The 26,060-nt window shown below is 41.8% G+C and overlaps 1 protein-coding gene across 1 annotated transcript; it reads right to left on the reverse strand.

Moving 5' to 3' along the window:
• Window positions 1-5,333: 5,333 nt before the first annotated feature.
• LOC308310958 (serine/threonine-protein kinase 38-like) lies at window positions 5,334-25,352 on the reverse strand. The gene is made up of 14 exons (XM_080757443.1): window positions 24,976-25,352; window positions 19,930-20,069; window positions 17,752-17,803; window positions 16,830-16,952; window positions 15,594-15,677; window positions 14,883-15,006; window positions 13,895-14,049; window positions 13,249-13,351; window positions 12,787-12,848; window positions 9,821-9,938; window positions 9,185-9,308; window positions 8,865-8,960; window positions 7,661-7,752; window positions 5,334-6,222 (listed from the first exon to the last, which is right to left on the reverse strand). Exons 2-14 carry the CDS (start codon window positions 20,061-20,063, stop codon window positions 6,095-6,097), a joined length of 1,395 nt encoding a protein of 464 aa, XP_080613569.1. The 5' UTR covers window positions 20,064-20,069; window positions 24,976-25,352; the 3' UTR covers window positions 5,334-6,094.
• Window positions 25,353-26,060: the final 708 nt, after the last annotated feature.

Genomic DNA, 26,060 nt, shown 5'->3' on the forward strand with positions numbered 1-26,060 from the left:
TTCCTGTTCTGTTCTTTGACTATATAGAAGTGTCTATTTGTACGTCTCTAAATGTTTTGATGAATTGAACAAGGTGGACCCTCTTGTAAACAAGTGTAATGCCTAATTGGGTCATCCACTCACAGTTAACAGTCTTTGTATTGAGTTTGTGCTTGAAATGTACTGTAATTCTGCAAACTGTTAATAAATATTTCAATCAATATCAATCAGAAGGAAATATACGTACCAGACATTTTAATGAGTTCATCTCATCTCACGTTAAAATAAACAACTGGTTCTGAATCAGGCCCATGTTTCTGGCTACTGTCGTTAGCCTACTGGACCTACGAATTTAATGGGGGGGGAGAAAAATAAATCCAGTTTTAGCTTTTATGATCGATAAAACGCTGCTGGGATCACTGCTTTGTGTTGCTCAATAGTACCCTCTTGTGGTAAAAGTTACAGATCAAAGCACTAGCTGTTGAAAGTAAGGAAGGGTGCATTTTTGACCAAATCTATTATTATTAGGGCTATTCAACATTAGCCACTAATACATAGCGTGCATTATAACGTGTCAGCTTCATAAGTCATAACAGGCTCACACGACACACACACACACACACACACACACACACACACACACACGAGCAAAAGTATCAATAGTGCAATATACTAATGGGCTTGTAGATCAGCTATTTTCAAATGTCCGGAATGTATAGGGCTGAAGTGGTTAATGCATGTTTTGTGATAATCATCTAAATCTTCAAAGTAACTAAAGCTGTCAAATAAAAGTACCAAATGGACAATATAAATTGGGATCCAGGAGATAGAAATGCCATTAAATGGGGGGTCCGTATAGCATAATGCAAGTCAAACTGTGGGTCCTTAGGTCTTCCATAAAACTGGTTGACGATCCCTGCTACAGCCGTAAAAAATAATCTTCTCTTGGCATATCTTTTCAAATAGGGGTCCGCAGGCATAAAGTGAATGGCAAATCGAGAGGCAAAGTGAGTGATGTATGGGCTGTCAAAGCCAGAAAGTATTCTTTTTCCACTTAGTAGGCTTCCCTGCATAACTTCCGGGTTGGATGATGATGATGTCACACGCATACCCTCTATGGGCCTTTAGGCACCTGGTTTGTCCTCCCATCAGGACACCCCAGGTGACCTCCAGTGGGTCAGGGAGTTTCGCCCCCCCTTGGCCACCCTGGGAGTGCGGACACTGCCGGGACCTAAGGCGACAGCACGGACTGGAATCACCGACGGCCTCCCCCTGCCCGGGGAAGAGTGCCGACTGGCGACCAGGGGTTACGAGCTGCGTCGCCCTGGAAGTCCCTCTGACACTGAACCGTCCACCTCAGCTTGCCTCAGCTTGAAATTCCAAATGTGTAGGAACCCTGGAAAATACAATTCAGTAGCAAGTCACTCTGAAAAGTCTGAAATAGGAGAGCAAAGGGAATGGAGATGAGAGAGTGCAACTTTGTAAACAGCACCAGTGAATAGTAGCGAATTCTCAGACACAGGCCTTCTCTGGTCAACTGTTCCCCGCTAAAGTGAAATACAGTGTAAATAAATGTTAAATGTACATGATACAAGTAAATTCATCATCATCATCATCACTACCCGTTTGTATTGGAGCAGCTTACGGATTTCATTGATTGAACAGTGAAAAGTAATTGTGTTACCAGGTGAATGTTCATTTTTACTTCTGAATTGTTAAACACCTGCAAAGAAAAATGATCCCCAGAGACTTTGAATCAGTTTTATTTTATTTATTTTTTAGCATGTTATCAACATAAAAAGTAAATAACGCAAATTAATGACTACTTCTGTGTCATCCCATCCTAATCGGGTTCCCTTCAAATATCTGCTACAGTATATATACACATCATTACACAAAATACAGTAACCCTGGTTTACCCTTGAGATGGAGGAAAGAAATGCTGACTAAACAATACACCAATTAGTTAGTAACCTGTAACACAGAGGGGAAGGATTTGAAAGGCAAGGCTTGCATACTAGGCCAAGTCTGACAGCTATAATCCACTAGAGACCGACTATTTTGTTGAAATGTATTTCTAAAGGGTATTTCTCAGTGCTTTATATCATGTCTAAGCAGTAGATCAATCGTCTGCAGCATCAAGAATGACAGGGTTGAGTCAAACTGGTTTCATAATACGTAATGTACCAAGTAGTTGTGGCAACATATAATTGAATGCAACTTTTAGCTGCACATCCCGCAAAAAGTTTGGTCAGTCCAAAAAAAGAAGAAGAAAAAAAACAAGTACTTTGATTTTTGTATTCATACCCATCTAGCTTGGTATTTGAATACATGATTCCTTAGGTTGGCATGTTCCTCCTCCACCCGAGCGCTAATTCAGTCGTCTCCATTATTAATTGAGTTTTGACCCAGCAGGGCCCGGAGGGAGCGTGAAATTATATTTTAGACCCATTTAAAGTGACACAGCAAAGGATTTCAAGTTATTCGTCATATATATAGCATGGAGATCCAAAATATCTGTCTTCCACCACATTGTATCTCTGACTGTCATTCCGTTTCTGAAAGAAGTGATTCCTAAGATTTCTATGTCTAGAACTATGGTTTTCAACCTTTTTCATATGTTCCATTATTTATTTGTCATTTAAGCCACGGACCACCATTTGATGAGATTTAGCATCGCAGACCTAACCGTCGTTGGATGATGTCCACAATTCCACGCTGTATTGATGTTGGTACCATTAGGACTCAAAGTAAAAATTCTTCTACATTCTCTTTAAATGTGTAGACCTCTTGTAAATTAAGTAATGCAGATGTATAACAATATAATTTAACTCTTGAGAGCGTAAAATGAAACCAAAGACGGGTGCACATGATTTCATTTTACGCTCTCAAGATCTATAAGGGTCTATTTGGTTACCAACCAACCCTCCATCCTTTAGCTGGGGACCCCCTCAAGGCCCACCGGTGGTCCCTGGACCACTGGTTGAAAACCACTGGTCTAGAACAGTCAACAGAACATACATTACACACAGTACATTTTGAATGTTGATTTAACTCTGAAAGATAACCATTTGGGGGATTAAATGAATACCTTAAACCCTATATTCTCAGTCAACCGGAGCCACAGTCTATACTTGGCCACCTCAGTTTCGCCCAAAAAATAGCAGATCTACAGGTTCACTCGGTTTATTTTGTCCTTTTAGCATAGCTTACATAATTATACTTGCTGTGTGGTTTCTGTGCAATTTGATAATAAAGTATTCAATCAATCAAAAACAACGTGTCGTGTTGCGAGCTTGTAGATCAGATATGCAATCGGTTAAAATGTGTACATTTGACCACGCACATACGCATTTGACCACGCACACACGCATTTACACACACGCACACACACACAGTGAATGGCCAACGGCGTGGCTGAACAGGCACAGCAGTCACTGGTTACACACCGACGCACCCCCGTTTACCACTTACGCAAGTCTTTTCTTCTGCTCGCCTCCCAATACGTACAACTCATTCAGAACCTTTGAAATACCCAACACCCTAGTCTGCACATTGTCTTTACCCAAGGTAGGATTAGGGTTGGTATATAAAAGCAAACAAGGCTCTCCCACTAACAATCAGGTATAGACCTTCTTAAAAGGTACTTACTCTAAAGACGACGCTATACTGTATGAGAATTAAGCCCGATGTATGCTTCAGTTAAAGGACCTATGAAGATTAAAGTGTGCAGCACACTTCCAGAGAACAATAACACATGCTTCCCCTGGCCCGAAGCAGATGACAAAGTGATTGGTCAGAAATTCATATTCCTGAAGAGGGGACTTGACTTATGCAACACTCAAAACGAAATAATTTATGTACGCAGACTCAAAGAGAACTTCTTTAGTTTTGGCATCAGTCGACTCCTGGGTGTCTGGGGGAGACTCCTCACTGTCGAGGGAAAAAAATCACTGGCGATGGATCAGATTCGGAGGTGTATACATTTCAACACCCTTCCTTAACGAAACAACTGGCCACCAGTAGAGATCAGGAGTGATAAGGGACTAAAGTACACGGCGGAACTGGGAATTGCTTATACGATTTGTTGTTTTGTATGCTGCCTGCTTAAGCCTCTACTTATACTTCACTTAAAGAAACTGACTATGATTATTTATAAGGTTGATTGATGCTTCAGTGACGGTGTCTTGGTAGGATGCAGGTGCCTTCTTGCTCATCACTGTCTCACAACATTATTGGTCCTGAAATTCACGTCATTTAATTCAAGTGAAGCTGTACTTATCATGTTGTCTGTGACTTTCTTTCTATGCTCACAGTAAGCCTCGGGTCCACTGGTACCTTTGCATATCAAAGAGGACAACCTTGTCGCTGTAACTCGAGGAGACACTGAGATCTGGGCTACCGAGTTACTCCTCGTGTTAGCTGTTGGAAGACAGTGCTTTCTTCTTTAGTATTTCGCTGGGAGCAAGTTCTCATATGCCCCTATATAGACGTGAACAATGCTTTAAAGATGTTTGTAGGATAAAGATCTTTGTATACTAACAAAGGGAGTCTACCAACGCGCCTCAAGCCTGAAACGGCTGATCCGGTGCTTTACAGGTACAGGGACATAAGTTACAGGAGGAGGAGAGGACACTGGAGCAGCACGGACATTTAGAGCCTTTTATTAGGTGCTAAGTATACAGAGCGACTAACGTTTCCACCTTGCAGTCATGAAGGTCGCAAGGTCGAAGCGTTAGTCGTTCTGTATACTTAGCACCTAATAAAAGGCTCTAAATCTTTGTATACCACTTTAGCACTCATTTGAGTCACGACTGGAGCTGCAGAAGCAATGGGTGGGTGCAGACCAAAGTTAAATATCCAAAAAGCCCCAAAAGTTGAACTATCCAAAATTGGCTAAGCAGTTTATATTAACTGTCCTCCGCTTTAAAAAAGAAATCAAAAGGAAAACATAATTCAAACTTAAGTTTGGTAGGATTCAGTGTTTCAATATAAAAACAAAAGAGCTACATTTGGGACAGGAAGTTTCTAAATAGTGCTTGACCGAATTTCATCAAACAACTCTTTGTGTAGTCTTCCAAATGGTAGATCCCAATTTGACCCAACTAATATAATTTTATTCACATCAGCTTTTATTTTGTAAAATCAAACCCTAAGTACAACATTAATAAAATATCTCCTTGAATATTGTTTTAATCTATATAAAGGCACTTTGTAACCAGGGAAGAAAAACTATTGGCTCTTAGACTGACGGGAACTACAATACAAAATATGGATTGAGGCGTTCATTTGAAAATATAAAAGGTATAGTCTTAAAAAGACAAAAAAGTGGCCGCACACAGCCAATTAAACGCATAGGACTCACATAGAGTAAAAGAAACCAACGTTTCGGCAGACAACTGCCTTCTTCAGGGTCTTTTTAAGACTATACCTTTAAGATTATTCTGCCACTGCACCACTACAAGGACTTGAAAATAACCTAAATATTATGTTGGCAATAGTCTTTTGAGCCATGTTCATCTACACATCATAGCTTATCTAGCCACTAATATTGTTACAATGTTTAAACAGCGAGTCATTATTATTCCCATGAACACCTTTTGAAGAAAGGCGAGCATCCTCCTCAGAGGAATTATGCAGTCGAACATCATGCAGATATGATGCACATTTAGTTCCCTATAGCAGCTCACTGGCCTGAGACCTAAGTGTAGAGATGGTAGGTGTGTGATATATATATATAAACAACCGAGGTATTATGTTATGCTCCTCAACCCAGAGTTGTTGGTTTTCTCGAAGACGTAGCCAAGCAGTGGACCTAAAAAGCATGTGTGGCATGGTTACATTAAGTTGGCGATTCGTGCTGATTTTATTAACCACTTATTTAAGCTATATTCAAGAGCTTTCAAAAATAGCAAATCTACAAGATGCAACACATTGTGAGCTTTGCAGAACGGCTATTTTAAAAAAAGAACAATTTGAACATATTCACCTATAAATATTGACACCAATTCGAAAGTGGTTAATTTACTTGCTCAGCACCAGCTGGGGGCTTGAAAGCCCAGACCCTGTGTCCGTAAAAATGTCCCTTTCTTGAGGCAGTCCAGTTTTTGGCACTTCAGGCCTTCCCTGCCTTCATGTAGGTGGGGATGGTGCCTCGCTGAGTCAGCCCTTCGAAGCGTTTGTACGTGTAGTTGAGGAACACCCAGTCCTTCGACTTGAAGTCTGGCTCTGTAACATTGGCTGCTGAAAAGTCAAATAAAGAAATTGGATTGGAATTTAAGATAAGTCAAAGAGGCAGTGCCATCAATACCCTCATGCATGACTAACAAGCCTACTTCTCCAAAGCGAGTGACACCCACACAGAGGCGCAATACTAGAGAGCGACAACAATCTGGTACTACTAAGTGTATGAGAAAAAATTCTCATTCTAATACACTTCCACCAAAATGTGGAATGCCCTGACACCATCCATTAGGTAGGAGATGTCAATCACTGGTTTCTTTCTAGACTAGCCTGAAAAACGATCTACCAGGAGACCACAAGGGGGAGGTAAATGCACGTTTTTCCACCCCGCTTTCTCCTTTGGTATTAATTATTGTGTAATGTAATGTTTTATTCATTCTTGATGAATTGAATACACAGGAACACAATGGAAACAACTCCTCACAGGACTCTTTTTTGTGTTTCCTTTTAGCCTTAATTAACCTCTTAAACCCCAGGAGGGAAAATCAAAAGTTGGAACCTGAGACCTAGCCCCATTTTCCCGCTGAGAGCTGTTCATGAGGTGGGGGATTGGGGCTTAATGTACTCGTGCTCTAGAAATGTCTGCCCAAGAAAAACTAAGTAATAGAACTAGAAACATCATTTATGTATGTAGGCTATTAGGAAGAAATGTATCACTATCACTGATGATGCAAACTGATGCCAAAGTCAGATAAATCATTCTGTCCATTTCTTGTCTTCTACTGATATTTCACTGTCAGAAATAGAAAGTATGGTATTCAATGAATCAATCAAAAACGCAAAAGGCAGTTTCATTCCTCTCATGCCCAACTAGAGGGCAATGGCCCATGCTCCTCCAGGCCAACATTGCCGTGTACAGTAGCAGCTAGTGGGATGGCATCAGGGTTCAGTCATACCCTTTAAAATATACTAGCAAACAGCAAGATTTTGGGGGAAGAAATGCCACTTATAAACACTAGCACTTGCCCTAGCCTCGACGACCTTGCAGTCATATGCAAATTCGAAAAATATGTAATTTAGATAGCATATTACAGTATGTAGACGTAGCATTCTATAGTGTATACTCATAGTTTCATTGTACAGACATTCTACTGTTAATGTTACACAGGTGTTAGGTTCTTAGTTTACTTATGATCCTAGATGACCATTTCCTATGCATTTTATATTACCTTGGCATTACCTTTGTTTTCTTGCTTACTGTAAATCGCTCTGGATTAAGAGCGACTGCTAAATGCCTGAATTGTAAGTTGTATGAAAATATTTGACGATAGCACTAACAGAAGAACAAGCATGACTAGGTTCAGTACGTAGTATCACGGCAACTAAGCCTAATGCTGAGTGTGTATAAAACCTAAATATTGAAGTAGTAATAATTGATCAATCATATTTCTTTCTTGCTGTGGTATAGCTATATCTTAGGTGTTTGTTTGTGACAAACCTGGTGCAAGTATGTCTGATTCAGGGAAGTCATCAAAGTTTGACGTGTCGTCGATGCTTTTGATCTCGATGGAGATGGCGGCCGGTCGTTCCCTGTGGAGAAGCAACACAGTTCCTTTTCCCAAACAACACAACAGGGGTTTCCAAAAACTTTCAGCTTTAGATCCAAAACAGAAATCTTCCCTACTTCCTTTCCAGGTGGTACCAAGGCTCTGTTCCATTCTGGTCAAAAAGACTCTGCGTTAATGATACTAATGAAGGAATAACGTGTTCCTTCCACGCGCTACGTTCCAGGGAAACTCCCCCCTGTCAGGTGTAAAGGAGTGACTTGGACACTCATGCATGAAGGAAGCATGAGTTCAAGTCCGTTGCTCTCCCCAGGTTGGCGGAGGGTGTGTAGAGCCCAGGATCACATTAGATAATTGACACAAGGGATAAAAATGATACTAATGGAGGCTCTGTTCCATTCTGGTCAAAACAGAGTCAGGGTGCTGCTATGCTATTGTGCACGATGGCTCACTGGAAACACTCTGCTACACAACTCTGAGAGTGTACAAATGGAACCAAATGGACCCTCATCCTCACGGTTCCATTTGTGTGAGTTATGTCCTCGCAATTAAAAATGTTTGAGAACCACTGTGCACTAAATGGAACAGAGCCTTATTAGTATCATCTGTGAAGGAAGTAGGGAAGAGTTACAGTGTACCCAGATACACGCGACAAGGGGCGGCAAGATGGCGCCTAGAGCAGGCGTCTCCTCCGGTAAATGGTGCATTTATATAGCGCCTTTATCCAAGGCACTTTACATAGATTGTGCATTACATTCACCCATTCACACACACATTCATACACCAATGGCGGCGGAAACCATGCAAGGCACCAACCAGCACATCGGGAGCAATTAGGGGTTCAGTGTCTTGCTCAAGGACACTTTGACACTAACTCTGGGGGAGCCTGGGTTCGAACTGGCAACCTTGTGGTTACAATCCAGCCACTCTACCCCTGAGCCACCACTGCCCTTCCGGGATTTCAAACGTCGGCCAGAATACCGGAAACGCTTTTCCCACGCGTCAAGTTGCAGCCGCGTGCGAGCGTCATTTCCATCATTTCCAGCTGTTTAAAAACCAGCATCTTGCCACCCCTCGTCGCGTATGTCTGGGTGGGTGTACCCTTACTCTGTCCCCCAAGTACAGTGTAAAGTGTACCTGATGTGCTCCCAGTCCACTGGTTCGAAGAACGGGTGGCTCTTGATTTCCTCCACGCTCACAGCTCCGATCCTGTTCTCTGCATCGGTACAGTACCTGCAAAAGGAAGGACGCAAGCCTCTGTTCAAGTTCATAATCCCTGAACTTCATTAAGTTCATAATAATGTCCACCCTGAAATTCAAATAATCTTCCATTTAAATACAGTAGATGGCGACAGTGAAGACGTCACAAGACGTACACAAATGTGGACACTGTCGCATAGACACGCTACAGTATATGGGTTTAACTGTTTAAGCAACGCACATACGCACGCACACACCTCAGTATTAAGTCTTTGGCCCTCTCGGAGATGGGTACTTCAGGTGGGAAGACCAGGGTTTCTTTCCAGTTCATGACCTTTCTGTACGTTTCCTGTGGAGTCTCTGAACAGAATGGAGGGTAACCTAAAAAAAAAAGAAAACAGTCATGCAGTCATAGAGTTAGATATAAACTAGAGGGCAGACTGCCCCACCCCCTAAAAGCTATACGCGTCAATAAAAGTTGCTCGCTGGCGTTTGAAGCACCGGGAATGACGCTCTACTTCTGCATTTCTTCTTGCCAAAATGCGGAAGTGGTATAACCTCCATGAACAATTCATGAATTCATGAAAGAGCACTCTGTGTTAAACGTGGTGAAAAATGTGGTGTATTTCGATTGGGCCTTTTTGACTCAAAGGCTTTCAGCTTTCAGGAGGAAACCAAACATGCACGGGGAAGACATATTTGAATGTTCTAACCGCACCTTCGGAGTCTAATAGAGTAATGTTAACTCCATAGACACATACAAGACATATTCTAACCACACCTGGGGGTCTAATAGAGTAATAATGAACTCCATTAGACACATACAAAACAGACACAGTACGAAAATCCCGGCACTCCATTTTTAAAGTAGTTAAGACTTAACTAGTATTTACCTATTAGCATCTCATACATGATGACGCCCAGAGACCACCAATCACAGAGCTTGTTGTATCCTGTCTGGAGGAACACCTCCGGGGCGATGTAATCTGGAGTCCCCACCGTGGAGTACGCCTGGAACACAGAGTAATCAGAGTAATGTAATCCCCACTGTGGAGTAGGCCTCGAAACACAGACGGTCTAATCAAAGCCCCAGAGCACCTGCTGTGCTGCTTGGATTTTATGCCGTATCCATGACAGCCATGTAAACAAGCACACATTTACAACTAAACGTTGCTCTCAAGAATGTTTTTGAAAACATTTGAAGCGAGAAATAGACGATGCAGTACCCAAAAATAACATTTACTTCCTTGTTTTCCGAGGAGACTATGTCTCTGCGGGGCCAACGTGGGCCTACTTTCATTACCGTAAGCAAGGAAATACTTCATTTTTTTGTCACTTTTGGGTAAATGTATTAATTTATGTATTAAGTAGCTGTGTAATAAGCGGGGTAATGAATGGCTAGGTGGTCATTGTTGATTAAAAAAAATCACCTTCTCTGGCGCCAATTCAGAAAACACTTTGATTTTAATAATACGTGTGGCCATATGCCCGTGACCAACAATCATCTTTTTCCTCCCTCGCGAGAGGACTCAGCTTTTAAAACATGGCACGTCAATGGCTTGATTTTCTTTAGCGACTTATTCATAGATGGCACATTTGCATCCTTTAAAAACCTCCAAGATGACCATGAGCTACCAAATTCTCACTTTTTCAGATACCTCCAAGTTCGAAGTTTTGCTAAGGAACACTTTCCATTTCCAGCTATGCCAGATAAGAGTATAGTAGACACTAGTGTTGTCGAAAATATCGATATATCGATAAATATCGATTCTGGAAAATTAAAACGGTTCGATATGACTTTTCCATAGTATCGATACTATCGATACTGTCCCGCTCCGTGCTCTCGTTGGTTGAGACCATGCTCCCCAGCGCACACAAAGATTACAGCCCCCTCCAAACTGAGCCTTGAGGGAGGGGAGGGGCCGTCACCGTCAGTCCTGAATACTCCTCCTCAGTCAGACAGAGCACAGGCGCAAATGAGCGCAGCAGCACTCACAGACACTAGACACGCTGTGTTAACTTTTTTAACGCTCGTATTTCTTTATGTAAGATAAAGAATCCGATGTACACAGAGAGCTAAAGAGGACAGTTGCAAAAGCCCGCATACAATAATCTTACTTGTTGCTGTCATAGCGATAAGCTAACTAGCTAAAGCTATCAACAGTCAACAGAATATAGCTACTAGCTAGCAAGCTAACGTTGCAATCGGTTGCTGTGTGTGTGTGTGTGTGTGTGTGTGTGTGTGTGTGCGTGCGTGCATGCGTGATTCTGGATATTAATAATACTACTAATAAAAATAATAGTTTGAGTAGGCTGGCCTTAGACAGGATGCATTGAATAATATCTGAATAGATTATCAAACTTTATTTATTTTGATTTATTTTTTATAATTATAAATGATAAAGAGTATAAAGTATAAAGTATAGTTATAAATAAGGAATAGAAACCAAGATGATGTGGTTGACTGGTCAGAAATAAATTAAATGCTGTTGTGCTTCACAACTTTACTTTAATGTGTAGGCCTATAGTGGTTTATAATCCATAGTTAGTTATAATAATAATAATTATTATTATTATTATAATAATAGGCCTAATAATACTATTTAAAAAAATATATGAAAGTGCATAATACTGCACAGCTTTTATTTGTAATAAATGTTAAACCCTCAGAAATCGCTGTGGTTGCGTGGTATCGAAAATGGTATCGAAATATCAATACTTTTCCAAATATCGTATCGAAGTTGAAAATCCAGTATCGTGACAACACTAGTAGACACCATACTAGACTGGGACCCATACACCAAAGGTAGCATATCTAATATATATAAGGCTTTACAGGAGATTGGCCCTCCTCTCTTGGATAAAACAAAATCAGCCTGGGAACAGGACCTGAATTTAGAGCTGGAGGAAGAGTTGTGGGAACTCTCTTTGAGGCGTATTCATACAACCTCTTTATGTCTTAGACATTGCCTAATTCAATTCAAAATAGTACATCGTTTGCACTTCTCGAGAGAAAAACTATCTAAAATTTATCCTGACATTGACTCTACTTGTATAAGATGTCATCTGGAGCCAGCCTCTGTTGGACATATGTTCTGGGGATGCACTTCCTTGAACCCATTTTGGAATAGTATTTTTGATGCTTTCTCAACCATCTGTCATATGCCAATTGCGCCCAACCCGATAACTGCTATATTTGGAGTTCCCAACGACGATGCACCAATTACTTCTTCCCAAGCCAATTTCATAGCTTTTGCTTCACTCATAGCGAGGAGACTTATTCTCCGCAATTGGAAATCTGATAAACCTCCAACATTTACAAGTTGGGTCAAGGATGTTCTATCCTTTATTCCATTGGAGAAGCTCAGATACAACAGGTTCAAATCTCGCCAGAAATTTGTAAAGGCTTGGTCCCCTTTCCTTGAATTCACCCTTTCACTGTCCTCCGACTCACTGTCCTTTGATGATGTGTCCTAAGTGTTTTTCCTACATGTAATTTGGTTCACTGTGTAGCCCCTTAATCTAGTAAAAGGCAAAAAATTTATTTTATTGTATTTACTTAATTTATTATTTATATCCTTTAATACCTGTTTATTTTATTATGATGTTTTTTTTTTTGTTTTTTTTTGTGTGTGTTGTTGTTGTCTTGCTTTGTGATGGAACCGGGGAGGGTGGGGTATATGTGGGGTTGTTTGTCTACAAAAACTGAAAATCTTATAAATAAAGTTATAAAAAAAAAAAAAAAAAAAAATCACCTTCAGGCAGGGTGATTAGCCACCGTCGGTTTAATTATCAACAATGACCACCTAGCCTAGATTATCTCTTGCGTAATGTATTTTAAACTCCGTAACTCTCTTACCAGCTGCCGGCGGTTCTTCTTCCACGTCTCTGCTTTCCTTTTGGAGTTCATGTTCTGGAAGGCTGCAGATTGCACGAGAATATAACCAATAAAAAGGAGTTCATGTTCTGGAAGGCTGCAGATTGCACGAAAAGATATACGATGACTCAAGAGAGCAGCCATTAGGTCCGCAACTAATAATAATTACATTCGTAATCACAGAATCTTTTGCAATTATTCCATGTGATCAAATTAAGACGGTAAAAGGTGCGCTCAGTAGACCAAAAATCTCTACCAAGAAACAGACAGACAGACAGACAGACACAGACACAGACACACACACACATATTTGTGTATGCGTCATATTTTAACAATTAGTAGTAGGAAGTCAGTGGGAGATTACAAAGGTCATTATTAAGCATCTTGACCTTACAGAACGTTCCCACACCAAACGGTCCTTGTTGTTCCACAGTGTAAACTCACAGAAGTCGCTGGGAGGATTGTGGGTCAGGTTCCTGTAGAACTCTGTGCGGTGTGCCTTCTTCAGTCCCGTGCACAGTCCAAAATCTGACAGTTTGACGTGTCCCTGGGAGGAAGATAAACAAAACATAATTACGTCATCATTGTTGTTTAGCCTCACCTAATAGTCAGGACATGTAGAGCAGACAGAGATGTGTAATTGTCTCTGTGTGTGTGTGTGTGTGTGTGTGTGTGTGTGTGTGTGTGTGTGTGTGTGTGTGTGTGTGTGTGTGCGTGCGTGCGTGCGTGCGTGCGTGCGTGTGCACCAGTGAGATCGGTTCTGACGCACAGCAAAATAGTGAGTGTTCATTAAATTTCAGGGTCAATTTCAACACTCTCCATTGGACCTCCCATTTGTATGATTTTTATCTCTGCGAACACAATCTACATTGTAGAATCCTGTGTGTCAATTTACAGGCGTATTTGGCTCCACTTAAAGGTTTCATCTATAAGTTACAGATCCGTAAAAGGTCCATTTCGTTCTGACTATCAACCATCTAGCTGGGGACCGCCTAGAACACCCTGGCCTAAGGGTGTGTGTGTGTGTGTGTGTGTGTGTGTGTGTGTGTGTGTGTGCGCGTGCGTGTGTACGTGCGTGTGTTCTGCTCACCCTGGAGTCCAGCAGAAGGTTGTCTGGTTTGATGTCTCTGTGAATGAAGCCCAGCTGGTGGATGGAGTCGATGGCCAGGACCGTCTCGGCGATGTAGAACTGGGTGGCCTCCTCCGCTAGCGTGTCCTTCTTCATCAGCAGGGTCATCATGTCACCTGAGTGACCACAACAACAACAATACGCAGAAAATACATTTTCAGGTAGGTGAAAAAATGTCAGCCAATCAGGAGAGAATAGCTTAATTCTCTTATAAGTGTTCCAGTTCCAATTGTGCCTGCTCATTTCTTTGCGTCATCACTTACAATTCCACTTGTTTAATCTGTATCCGGACTGCATTCTCGATCCTCGATCCATAAAATTGGTATACCGACTACATGGTATACGATTATTTCATTTATTTATTTGACCTGTAATTATTTATTTACTGGTATACCATTATTTAGTGTTTCTGCAAGTGCCACAAGTAATATAACTACAACAAACACTACTGCTACTTCGTTTTAAAAGTTTACTCTTACTCTTCTGTTCTGTTGTTCTCTACTGCCCTCAAGCAATTTCTTACTTCCCAACTTCCCAGCATCGAGAATAGAGGGTATGCGCACGCATAAAGTGAGTGGCAAAGTGAGTTTAATGTTGTTTAACATCGTTTAATCATTAAACTTTAATGCAATCAGATAGGACTTTTCTGTTCACTTTGGATGTACTGTATGGGCTGTCAAGGCCAGAAAGTAGGATTTTTTTGCCACTCTGTAGGCGTGCCGCATAACTTCCGGGTATGATGATGATGTCACGACTCACACGCATACACTATACATATTTCAAAAGCAAGTAGCAACAGCACATCAATGCAGAACAGAACTGTGCGTGTGTGTGTGTGTGTGTGTGTGTGTGTGTGTGTGTGTGTGTGTGTGTGTGTGTGTGTGTGTGTGTGTGTGTGCGTGCGTGCAACGAAGCAGGGATAAATGTCATCCGAGGGTGCCAGACAGACCTCCAGGGAGGAACTCCATGATGAGGTAGAGGTTTCTCTTGTCCTGGAAGCTGTAGAACATCTTCACAACCCAGGCTCCGTCCGCCTCCACCAGAATGTCCCTCTCAGCCCGTATATGTGCCACCTGGGAGAGACATGAAGTAACAAAGTACATTTACCCCACCGTTGACTCCAGCGCTCTGGCGGCAGTGCCAACAGAATGCACGAAAAAGGCTGCGAGGAAGACCCTGTGAACCGGACAGTAGTAATCAGCCATTTTCATGCCACAATGGATCATCTTCTCAATCTCCAGTGTTAGAAACGCTAATATGCTAACCGGGAGGTGGGGCTAATTTGTTACTGAGCTCCTAACAACACAGAAGGGGAAGTTCGGTAGGCCAATCAGAGGCGCGACTCCCTCTTTCCAAGCGACACTTGCTTTGGCAATGCAAACGTTTGTTTCCTCATGCCAATAAAGCTGGCCAGTCACAAATCACTCCAATGGCCAATGAGGCATCTATTTTTTTTTAAATATCTATGCTCACAATCACAACACAAAGGCAGACTATGCCACGTCCATAACAATAGGAGGCGCCACAACACCAACATTGTATTATTTGGGGTTTTCCTCTGGTTTTCCTCTGGAGTGAATCACAGACATCTCTGTCTGGATTTAGGCGGTAAAAAAAGGAACATGCATACATTTCCACAGAAGAGTGGAATAGAACTCACCTGTTCCTTCTCCAACATGTCTGCTTTCCTCAAGATCTTCATGGCATAGATGTGTCCTGTGTCTTTCTTCTGTACCAAGCGAACCTGGGAGTCAACATAAAACCCAATATAAAAACAACTTCTGTACCAAGAGCCCACTTGTCTTACACACTATTGGTTCTCAAAGTGTGGATCGGGGGACCTCCATGGGTCATAGCGCAGCGTGGCACAAAGTGTTTTGGTAGATCTGTTACTTTTGAAAAACCTCGAAAATGTGTGCAAATCTTTGATTACATTATTTTTTTAAGCAAACATTTTTAACTCAAATCTTTGATTCTGGAGGTCCCTGGCAGATGCGGGTCCGCAGGAAAATACATATAATTTGGGCGTTGACACAATTCTGTTTCTGGTTTGACACAATTTTGACCTACAGGTCAAACTTCCATCTCTCCCCTGAGCAAGTAGGCAGGCTCCGTTACTTCAGTGGCCAAAACCTTCAAGCACTTGTCACATTTAAAGCGTTACATTTTGTAATATTTTCCCGAAATATATTGTATTTAGACACATAGATATGTAGAAACTATTTTCTCTGATGGAATAAAGACCTCACCGCAGGACTAAATCACAAAAGAAGAACAGAGTTCCCACACATTTTTACCAATGAATTTCCAAAACCATTCCATAATATTTAACCCAATTTCCAGGCCTATAATCAATCAATCATTCCGTGCAATAATGAGCCTCTTACTCCTATGTGCAATGCCCAAACACAGGCAGTGTAGCAACAACAAAGCATAGAATATAGAATGCTCTAATTTTATTCCAAATGTTGTGTCAAATGTTTTGCTCCACTACCTATACTAGGGCATAGGATCACGCTGCAGCACGTTGTTGAGCTTGTAGTTACTTGTGTCACGTACCGGTACACATTAGGCTGAAATCATGCTGCGCGTTTAGCGAATAACAACTCATGTTACATACATTAAATCAGAGAGACCAGCGATTTAGAGCTCAATCAATAGCCAATGACAATGCATAGCCAACTATTTTTCCAGGACTCTTGCAGTATATAAATAGATACATTCCAGGATCTGTGATAAATTCCAAACCTTTTCCAGGACAGGATTTTTTTTTTCTTTCTATTTTCAAAATATTTCCAGAAATGTCACGACCATGGGAACCCTGGAAGAAGCAATACAATGCTGTATAGCTGTAAAAAACAATAATAATAAATAAAAAAACTTAAATATACTGTACCTCTCCAAAGGCCCCTCGACCTATGACCTTGAGGGATTCGAAGTCGTCGAGGCCGAGCCTCGTTCTCTTCAGTCTCAGGAACTCCGTCTCCTTACGAGCATGCTGGGAACGCCTCATTACTTTCTGTACAACACACACAGACACACAGACACACACACACACACAGCGTTACTTTCTGCAAAGTGCAACAAGACAGTGAGTCAGACCACCTTTACACGAGAACGGTCACCAGAGAAAACGTGCATTTGAAAAGTACCCAAATCTGTTTTTATTAGCCATCAGCCTCTAATATATTCATATATATATATATATAGATTATATTATTCTACCATCATGTACCATGATGATAAAAACAGCATGTTGGGCATACACATATCTACAGGAGGATGTAGATTTTCTTTTCTACATGTCCTAGTTGTGTGCCCCAGTTTGCATGATATCTTTCCTCAAACACATTTACGCATTAGGCGAAACAATGACTTTGCCATCTAGTTTTCACACGGCTGTATCCGTTATTTACATTAGGGACATCTGTCCTGTACAATTCTCACGCTCGTTCCTAACACTCTGTGATGCGAGCGAGCCAATGAGCGAACACTGAACTTCCAGTACTCTCAATTGATCCGATCCGAGAGAGAGACATTACTGAAGGCGGTCAAACACAGTCAAAGCTAGGACAGTTGTTAAGGCTCAGACAGTAGGAGGCGCTAATGTCGTCCCCATCTCTCATCTGTTCTTCAACCACATGGTAGGTATCAGGACAATTTGTGTCATGTTCTCACTTACAAGGTCACTCACTCGCTTGCTGCATGTCGTTAAGGAAAAGCTAAAGAACTAAACACTTTACACTGATGATGTACATTAGTATTGAGTATCTTCCTTATTTGGGTGTAAACATCTATTTGTCAGCCTCTTGGTATACCTCTTCATCCAGCAAGCCCTCATCGTCCATGACCTTTTCAAGCTTCTTCTGCCTGGGAGAAAAAGACACAAAACATTGTCAAACATGCTTCTTCTGCCTGGTAGAAAAAATACATGACACACAATACACTGGCAAACACGATGACAATATGTCCGTACATGGACAAATGTGTCCATTACAATTAAACAATTTAGACATTTAGCCGATGCTGTTAATCCAGAGCGATTTACAGTAAGCAAGAACAACACATGGTAATGCATCAAATACTGTACATAGACAGTCATCAAGAATAAGCAACCTAAGAACCTAACATCTGTCAGTATAATATCTGGCATTGTCTGTGGCAAATTTTGTGATTTTCTGTTTTATAACACCATTATAATGTTCTTTTGATCATTGGAGACCGACCCAATTACTGAATGACAAGTCTCCAGGTTTTCTTCAGAATATTTATGACATTCATCCACTATGACACTATATATGGCACATGAGGAGTCCACTAGTCCTATATTTGAATTGAAATCCTCAATGTTTTGCTATTTTTGAATTAGAATGGAACTCTTGTCTAAGTGGACTTGTCTAAGTCTTTTTGGGTGCCTTGTGGTTCACTGAGAACTACAACTCCCATGAGCTATAGTTCCAATAGAAATGTTTGACACAGGTGTGAACATTCTTTCAATCCTACAGTATGTCACTTTTTGATTATGCCTGATTTTTGTCTGAATTGGAATCTGGAAAAGTAACCTTTTTAGTTAATTTCAAAAGCATTTAGTTAAATTTATGTTGACTTTATGAACTAAATACAGAAAACATTGAACATAAAAGAAGACAATAACATTTTAATACTAGTAATTAGCTGAAATCAATAATATATCAGTATGAACCTGCAGGCCACATTAAGTGATGGTGGGGGCCGCATGTGGACCCCGGGCCACTGTTTTTGTTGTTGTTGTAACTGTTTGTTTTTTACTGTTTGAGACCGAAGACAAATTTCCACACAAAAATTAAACTAACTAACTACCGGGGCTCCACCGGGCGCGGCATTAAAATTGCCCCGGTTCGTTTTTTGACGAACACACGTGTGACGCGACGCGCCCGGTGGAGCCCCGGCGTAACTAACAAACATGTATGTAGTACACAGTGTTATTGCTGGAAGTGGGAATTGAATCCCTCTGGCAAATATGGAGCAAACACATTGAGGTGGCTGGCTGCCTTATGGTCTACTTCAGACAATAGCTCCATTCTCAGGTAACAACATGGACTAGAATTTGACATAATGCGCCTTTGTTGTAATCACTGGAGGTTTTCTAAAATCCACCGACGAGCTGTCGGGTGTTTCTTTTTGACCAGGTGCTTGAAAAGTAACCTGACTCCGCCAGATTGCGGCAGTATTGAGTTCACAAGTTCCCTCCTCCTATCTTGATCTGGTCTCTCTCAAGCAGAAACGATGAACCGGAAGCAGCGGCACAAAAATCTGATAGCTCCATAATAATTTCGAGTTGTAGTCCTGTTAGGTTGTGTTTACATGTACGATGTGGCACAGCTACAATACGTCACCAATCTCGCGTTGATCCCGCCTCTAGCGGCCGCATATCACTCCGATCAGATTTAGTTGAGTACTAAATGAGTACATCGTCTCTGCCCGAGAGAGAGACCAGATGGGAGCAGGAGGAGGAACTCACTGCCCATAGTCTGAAGAACGGCATAAAACCCATACTCTGAACGCCGCAACGTGAAGAGCCGTGAGCCGAGGCAGAGGCTGCAGCACACAAACTGATTATACTGTGTCAGTGGTTCCCAAACATTTTAGCCCGTGACCCAAAACAGAAATTACATATTCGCCCGGGAAGTTCACAAGGTGGCGCGAAAGCCATCTTTTTAATATTTGCTCTAATTTATGGAATTTCTTAGATTTCTCATTCATTTCTTCGTGACATTACTGAATAAAATCATTGGATTTTGTTATAATTTTTTTTTTAAATAATAAAAAAAACTAATGTAACAAAAAACTAAGGGGACCCATAATAATGTGTCTGCGACCCACAAATGGCAGTTTTAACTGAGTCATTCTAGTTTTTTGTGTGATTCTCCTCACAGTCTGCGGGTAGACTGAATCATGTGTGTGTGTGTGTGTGTCAGTGTGTGTGTGTGTGTGTGTGTGTATGTGTGAATTATGACCTCATCTCGCGCTCTTCGTGCTGCGTGAGCAGAGTGCTGTAGAAGTTCTCCAGGGTCAGCTTGGCGACGGTCACCCGCTCTCGGGTGTGGTTGCTCATGGGAAGGGCGGCGGCCGTCCCTCCCGTCATGGCCATGCTATCCTGGAGGACGTCAAGAGAAACAAGTGTTGATTTTCGACGGCACATTTGGTTGGGGATAAAGGCTGCACAAGATATCGTATCATTATCGAGGTATGAACATGCGCAATATCAGTCTTCTTAGCCTGTGCCCCTCGGAAAATAAACCAACACTCCGTTTCTCCCTCTGTCATGCTCCTGTGTGTGGTCCAGTGTGCGTTTACTGCCTTAGCAAACTCACTAACAAACTTTTTTTTTTAATTTTCAATGTTGTAAGTTGTAACACTTAAAAATATAGTATGACATTTTGACGGTGATATTTGGCATAAATACAGAGATATGAAACTGGGACCACCTGGAACATCCTCCCGGACCACTGGTTGAGAACTACTGCTGTATAACATTGGTTTTGAACCTTTTTCATATCAAGGCACATTATTTATTCAGCATTTGAGCCACGGACCACCATTTGATGACATTTAGCTTCTCAGACCCAAAAAGAAAGAATCTTTTGTCATCGTTGGATGAGATTTTGTCCACAAATCCATATGCTGTATTGATGCTGGTAGCATTAGGAGAGATAACAGGCAAACGTTGACCAAAATAACAAATATTTTACATCTAATTGTGTAGACTTCTTGTAAATTAAGTAATGCAGATGTTTAACAATAATGTAACTCTTGGGAGCGTAAAATGAAACCAAATGGACCCAGAAGGTTCTATTTGGTTTCATTTTACACATCCAAGAGTTAAAGATCTATGAAGGGTCCATTTGGTTACCAACTTTCCATCATTTAGCTGGGGACCACCTGGAATCCCCTCAAGGGGTCCCCGACTCCCCGCCCCGTACCACTGGTTGAGATCCACTGCTGTATAACAGTTACAGTATATCAGTTACAAGTTCTGCAGAGCTCAGATAGGGACTATAGGGAGGCCTGTTTCGTCTACTACGCCGGAGCCTTTTCCCTTCCCACTCCAAGAAAGCTTTCAACAACAACAACACTTCCTGACTTCTGAGACAAATCACTCACTTGCCACTATGTGTGTGTGTGTGTGTGTGTGTGTGTGTGTGTGTGTGTGTGTGTGTGTACCAGCATGCTTTGGGACATTTCTGTTGGATGTGAAAACAACAGGGCTCAGGCGCGGACTGGGCGCATTCGGTTAATAAAGAAACGAGAGCCGATTTAACTCTCAGTGTAATAATGGTTATTTAATCAAGTTAAGAATGGTTGTGTTTTGGCCCGGGCCGGCCCGGCCTAGCAGTCTTGGCAGTGGGCACCTAGGCTGCTAATCCCGCCTGACAGCGTGTCGCGGGGTTCGACTCCCACGACCTTTGCTGCGTGTCACTATCACAAATAAAAGGCAGAAAAAGCACCAAAAAATAAGGCATGGGTATGTTTTGGTGTGATTGAGGTCAAGGTGAGGCTCTGGTAGGAGGTTGTGTGACCTCACACTCACGGCTTTGGAGCTCATAGAAATTGGGTACTGAATGATAGATAGCCACAACCTTAAAATAATGTAGAGTCAGTAAACAATAAAGTAAAAGCAAAAAAAAAAAAAAAATTACATTGGAGGCTGAGACAAAAAAACTCATGGGCTTTTGGCTTTTTGCTATAATGTTATTGTTCCAACAGCTGCAACTTTGCCCAGCTTTAGAAAAATGTAGCCAGTGCAGGAAATTCACATCAACAGCTGATTCCAAATTCCATCAGTAATTTCACTTTTTATACTGGCAGATAATAAATATTATTCCTAATAATAATAATGATAATGATAATAATAATACATTTTATTTGTATTGAACTTTTCATTCACAAGGAATCCCAGAGTGCTACATGGTTAAAAATACAAAATAAACCATAGAAGGTAAAATAAATCACTACATGGGATGATGGCAGAGTACAAAGACTTCAGTCAACATCTGCAGTTACAACAGGGTGTAAGCACACTTAAGACGCAAGAATCGCCTAGCCCAGGCGTCTCTTCCGGGTTTTTAAACGGCTGGTGGTCGGTGGATGGAAATGACGCTCGCATGCGGCTTCAACTTGACGCGTCGGCAAAAAAACGGAAACGCTTTGCCGGCGCTGCAAGTTGAAGCCGCGAGCAAGCGTCATTTCCTTTTATTTGTTTTCACCAGCCGTTTAAAAACCAGGATGAGACGCCTGGACTAGCCATCTTCTTGCCGTTCTTGGTGCGTATATGTACCCGCACCCTTACCGGCACTTGGATGGGGACTGGTGTGTCCCACCCAGGTGGCAACAGGGAAGGCTTGATTCACAGTATTTCAACAAGCAGCAGCATCAACTAACTTCCAATAACTCAGACTGATGCAATTCATCTTGGCTTTGACTACCCCAGGCAGAACCAGCCTACAGCTAAGCAAACAAGACCGTTACAAGGGGAGGCTTTATAAACGAAAGCCAATCTAAAACTGGACAGCTCAAAGTTTGGCCTCTCTAGAGCAAAAGAAATGTCTCTACATAAAATTATTTGTGGCATTTGGATAGTTTACATTTACAGTTAGTAAAAAAATCACACCCGTGTGAAGTGAGTGGTGCAACTTCGTGTGGGGGTCCCAGAAGTTCCAGACTCACAGGAGTCACCGCCCGTGTCCGAAATGGTTGAGAAATTACAGAGTTACCGTGTGGGGGTCCCTCTACTGTACTGTACTTTCACTGTACTGTCACACCCAAAATCATGATATATACAGTTAATGTGTGTGTGTTAGGCTGCACAACAGTGAAAACCAACCAAACGCAATTTTCATGCTTGGACAGACCCAGCCAGGGACGGACACAGCCAGTCAGGCACGGACAAACAAAGCTCCTTAATGGAGTGGTTGCACCACTCAAAAAAATATATATATGTGGTCGTAGTACCATTAAAATGTGTGGTAAACTGATATGAGGGATAACTTACTTTTCATAGGGTGCATTAACCATAACTTCAGAATCCAATGCGTCAGTGTTATTCCAATACATTTTAAGTATGATCTGACTGTGTTTATTCTTATACAACAATCCTCAAAGTGTTTTTCCATTATCCTAATGGTTGGCTTGCTGCCCTTATTGTGTTAGTATAAATTATGTTCTAACTTCTTCTAAGTTTGAATGAGCTAATGTCAGAGAGCTGTATGAAGTAAAATCAGTAGACACACTCTACCCTGCACACACACACACACACACACACACACACACACACACACACACACACACACACACACACACACACACACACACACACACACACACACACACACACACACACACACACACACACACACACACACACACACACACACACACACACACACACACACTGATGATGCACATTTGATTTATCCCACTGTCTGTCATGACTTATGACCTTGTCTGTTTGACCCAGTGTGAAACAACCATCTGCTCTGCGTAGCAGCGTAAGCATTTTGATATCATATCCATCAACTGCTTTAGCAGAGAGACTAGAGTCACTGTCTGTTAACAACGATACAAGATGCTCAGATGCATGCTCAGTTCCTGTTCATTCTGTTCTTATCCTTGTTTACATATCTACTTATAGGCACGTCATGTAAGTATATCCATTGCCCAATACTGAATATAACTGTTGTATGTAAATAAACTAGAACGTGTCGTGCAAGACCATCTGGTGTGTTATCATGTTCTGCTCACACGCGTCTCACCAACCCTTGTATAGATGGAGACTTAAGCCAAATTCTAATACCCACCCCACAATCGTGGCCACTCACTCACTCACTCACTCACACTCAATCACTCCAGCATGGCAGTGTTTGTGAAATTGGTGACCTGCTGAAATATGTGACAATCGTTCAGACAATAACATGATGTCAGTGTCGGAATGTAAATCGTTGCAGTTATTTTATTAACAGAGTTCAACCTAGTAGTATTTAGGCCACAAATTTAAAGACCTCCATGTAAGTCCACACGATGGTCACAACATATTTCGGCAGGTCATCAATTTCACCATAACACCGCCATGCTGGAGTGAGCGAGTGTGCATGAGTGAGCAAGTGGCCAAGATTTGGGCATTGGGACCACTCGGGTAAGTAAGTAAGCCTTGCCAAGCCATGAGGCCCGTTACATAGGGCAGGAGCCTATCTCCTGTTTCTGTAGCTTGAGGCAGATTGATGTACAAGTACAACCCCTGGACATGACGCTAGTATGTCACAGGGACATACCCCCAATCCAACCCTTGATGCTGAGTGCCAAGCAGGGAGGCACTGGGTCCCATTTTCCCAGTCTTTGGTATGACCTGGCCCGGGGATCGAACCCCAGGCATCCTCCCAGTCTCAGGGCGGACACTCAAACCACAAGGCCACTCGGGTGGTCAAATCAAAATCACCACACTGTCTGTCGCTATATATTTTTTTATAATAACGTGGATTTACAAATAAACAATGTAAATACACAGTGTACTGTACACAAATGGGGAATCACACCTGGGGGGGGGACAGAAGTGAACAGGAATTGACAGCATAAGGCATTGCATGAAAACTGTCTGAACACAACAAACCATGAGGCTCAACGGGTTCTGAAAAAAATGCAATGAATGTGTGACGTCTGGTCTGTCTGTGCAATGTCTGTGCATGGCCCCTAGCTGTCTGGAAATGGCATCATCAGTCTGGACGTCACCAAACCAAAAGGGGCAGCTGACACTCGTACAAATAATAGTGTCAATTTGGTTTCATTCTATCCGAGTTCAATTTATCCAACAGAACAACCACTGTGCAAAGTATGTACATTCACATTCCACGACATTTAGCAAGCCATCGTCATATCTTGATTCTTGCCAATGCTTGCTGTGCTGATATCATATTTGTCTGGGATGATCAGCATCTTGTTCAGATTCGCGCGCACACACACACACACACACACACACACACACACACACACACACACACACACACACTTACCTCCGTGTCCTGCTCCAGAGTAAATTATTGGCGTTCCGCCAGCCCAGCAGCTCCAAAAAATGTAAATAAATATTGTTTGTCTGCCGGGGATGGATGGGGGTAGGGTAGAGGATCCAGTAGTCAGTCAGGCACCTCCTCCCGTAGGCGATGAACAGTCTAATAGCAGACAGACAGCAGCACAGTAGTAAACATGCTCTATATTAACCTGTGCAGAGAGGCGACGGCTATTTCTGACGCATTGACAGTCAGCGAGTTTAGCCTAAAATTAAATGTCCAGTCATTTGCCTCTGTCTCCATTCGTACTATTCCCACTAGCTGCTCTGACCTCGAAATGCGAGGCTGGCTTCTCTCTCTCTAGAATAGACTAGCTTGTCCGCTGCTTCTTCCTGGGATGGATGATGATGAGATGATGCTCCTGGCTGCAAGTCCTCGGCGTTGCCACATTTTGCGAGAGAAATAAGCAAGCTATCTTGTCTATGAAAACAAGCACAAAAAACTAGGCTAGGGCCTGATTGATTGAATGATTGATTGATTTGTATTACATAGTATGTAGAATAGTTACATTTCAAAAGAAAGCACAAGTCAATATAAAAACTGTTACTTAACTTGTGAGCGAACCATGACACAACATTTTACACTTGTTTACAACACGGTCCACCATTTTCAATTCATCAATTCATCACCTTGTGTCACCAGGCTTTCCACCTCGGAGGAAATTGAATAGCTAGAGAGCTATAAGCTATTTGAAAATAGCCGATCTTCAAGCTTAGCTTGTAGATCTGATATTTTCTAATATATATATATATATATATTGTCCCTGGCACACACATCTTGTCCCTGGCATAAAAATACTTTCAGATGGGGGTGTCTGCAGACAAATACTAAATACCTAATTATTTTAGCGGTCCTTGAATATAAAAGGAAGGTCCATCCATAAAAGGAAGCCTTGCGACAGTGTGCCTATGCCCTATGAGACACAGACTGAGTAGAAATAAATCGTGCCATTTTATCATGATTATTAGTGAGGACCTATTATATGAAGATAGGTTGAAAAGTGGTGAAGTGGTCCTTTAACTAATGTCTAT

Source organism: Protomyctophum bolini, assembly GCF_963924005.1.
Source record: "Protomyctophum bolini genome assembly, chromosome: 23".
Classification (NCBI taxonomy): domain Eukaryota; kingdom Metazoa; phylum Chordata; class Actinopteri; order Myctophiformes; family Myctophidae; genus Protomyctophum; species Protomyctophum bolini.

Coding starts and splice junctions, on each gene's coding strand:
- LOC308310958 (XM_080757443.1), bottom strand. CDS start 20,063: ATGGCCATGACGGGAGGGACGGCCGCCGCCCTTCCCATGAGCAACCAC. Junction 16,953..17,751: donor AGGGCTTGCTGGATGAAGAG/GTATACCAAGAG, acceptor TGTGTTGTACAG/AAAGTAATGAGGCGTTCCCA. Junction 13,352..13,894: donor ACCTTCTGCTGGACTCCAGG/GTGAGCAGAACA, acceptor TCTTCCTCCCAG/GGACACGTCAAACTGTCAGA.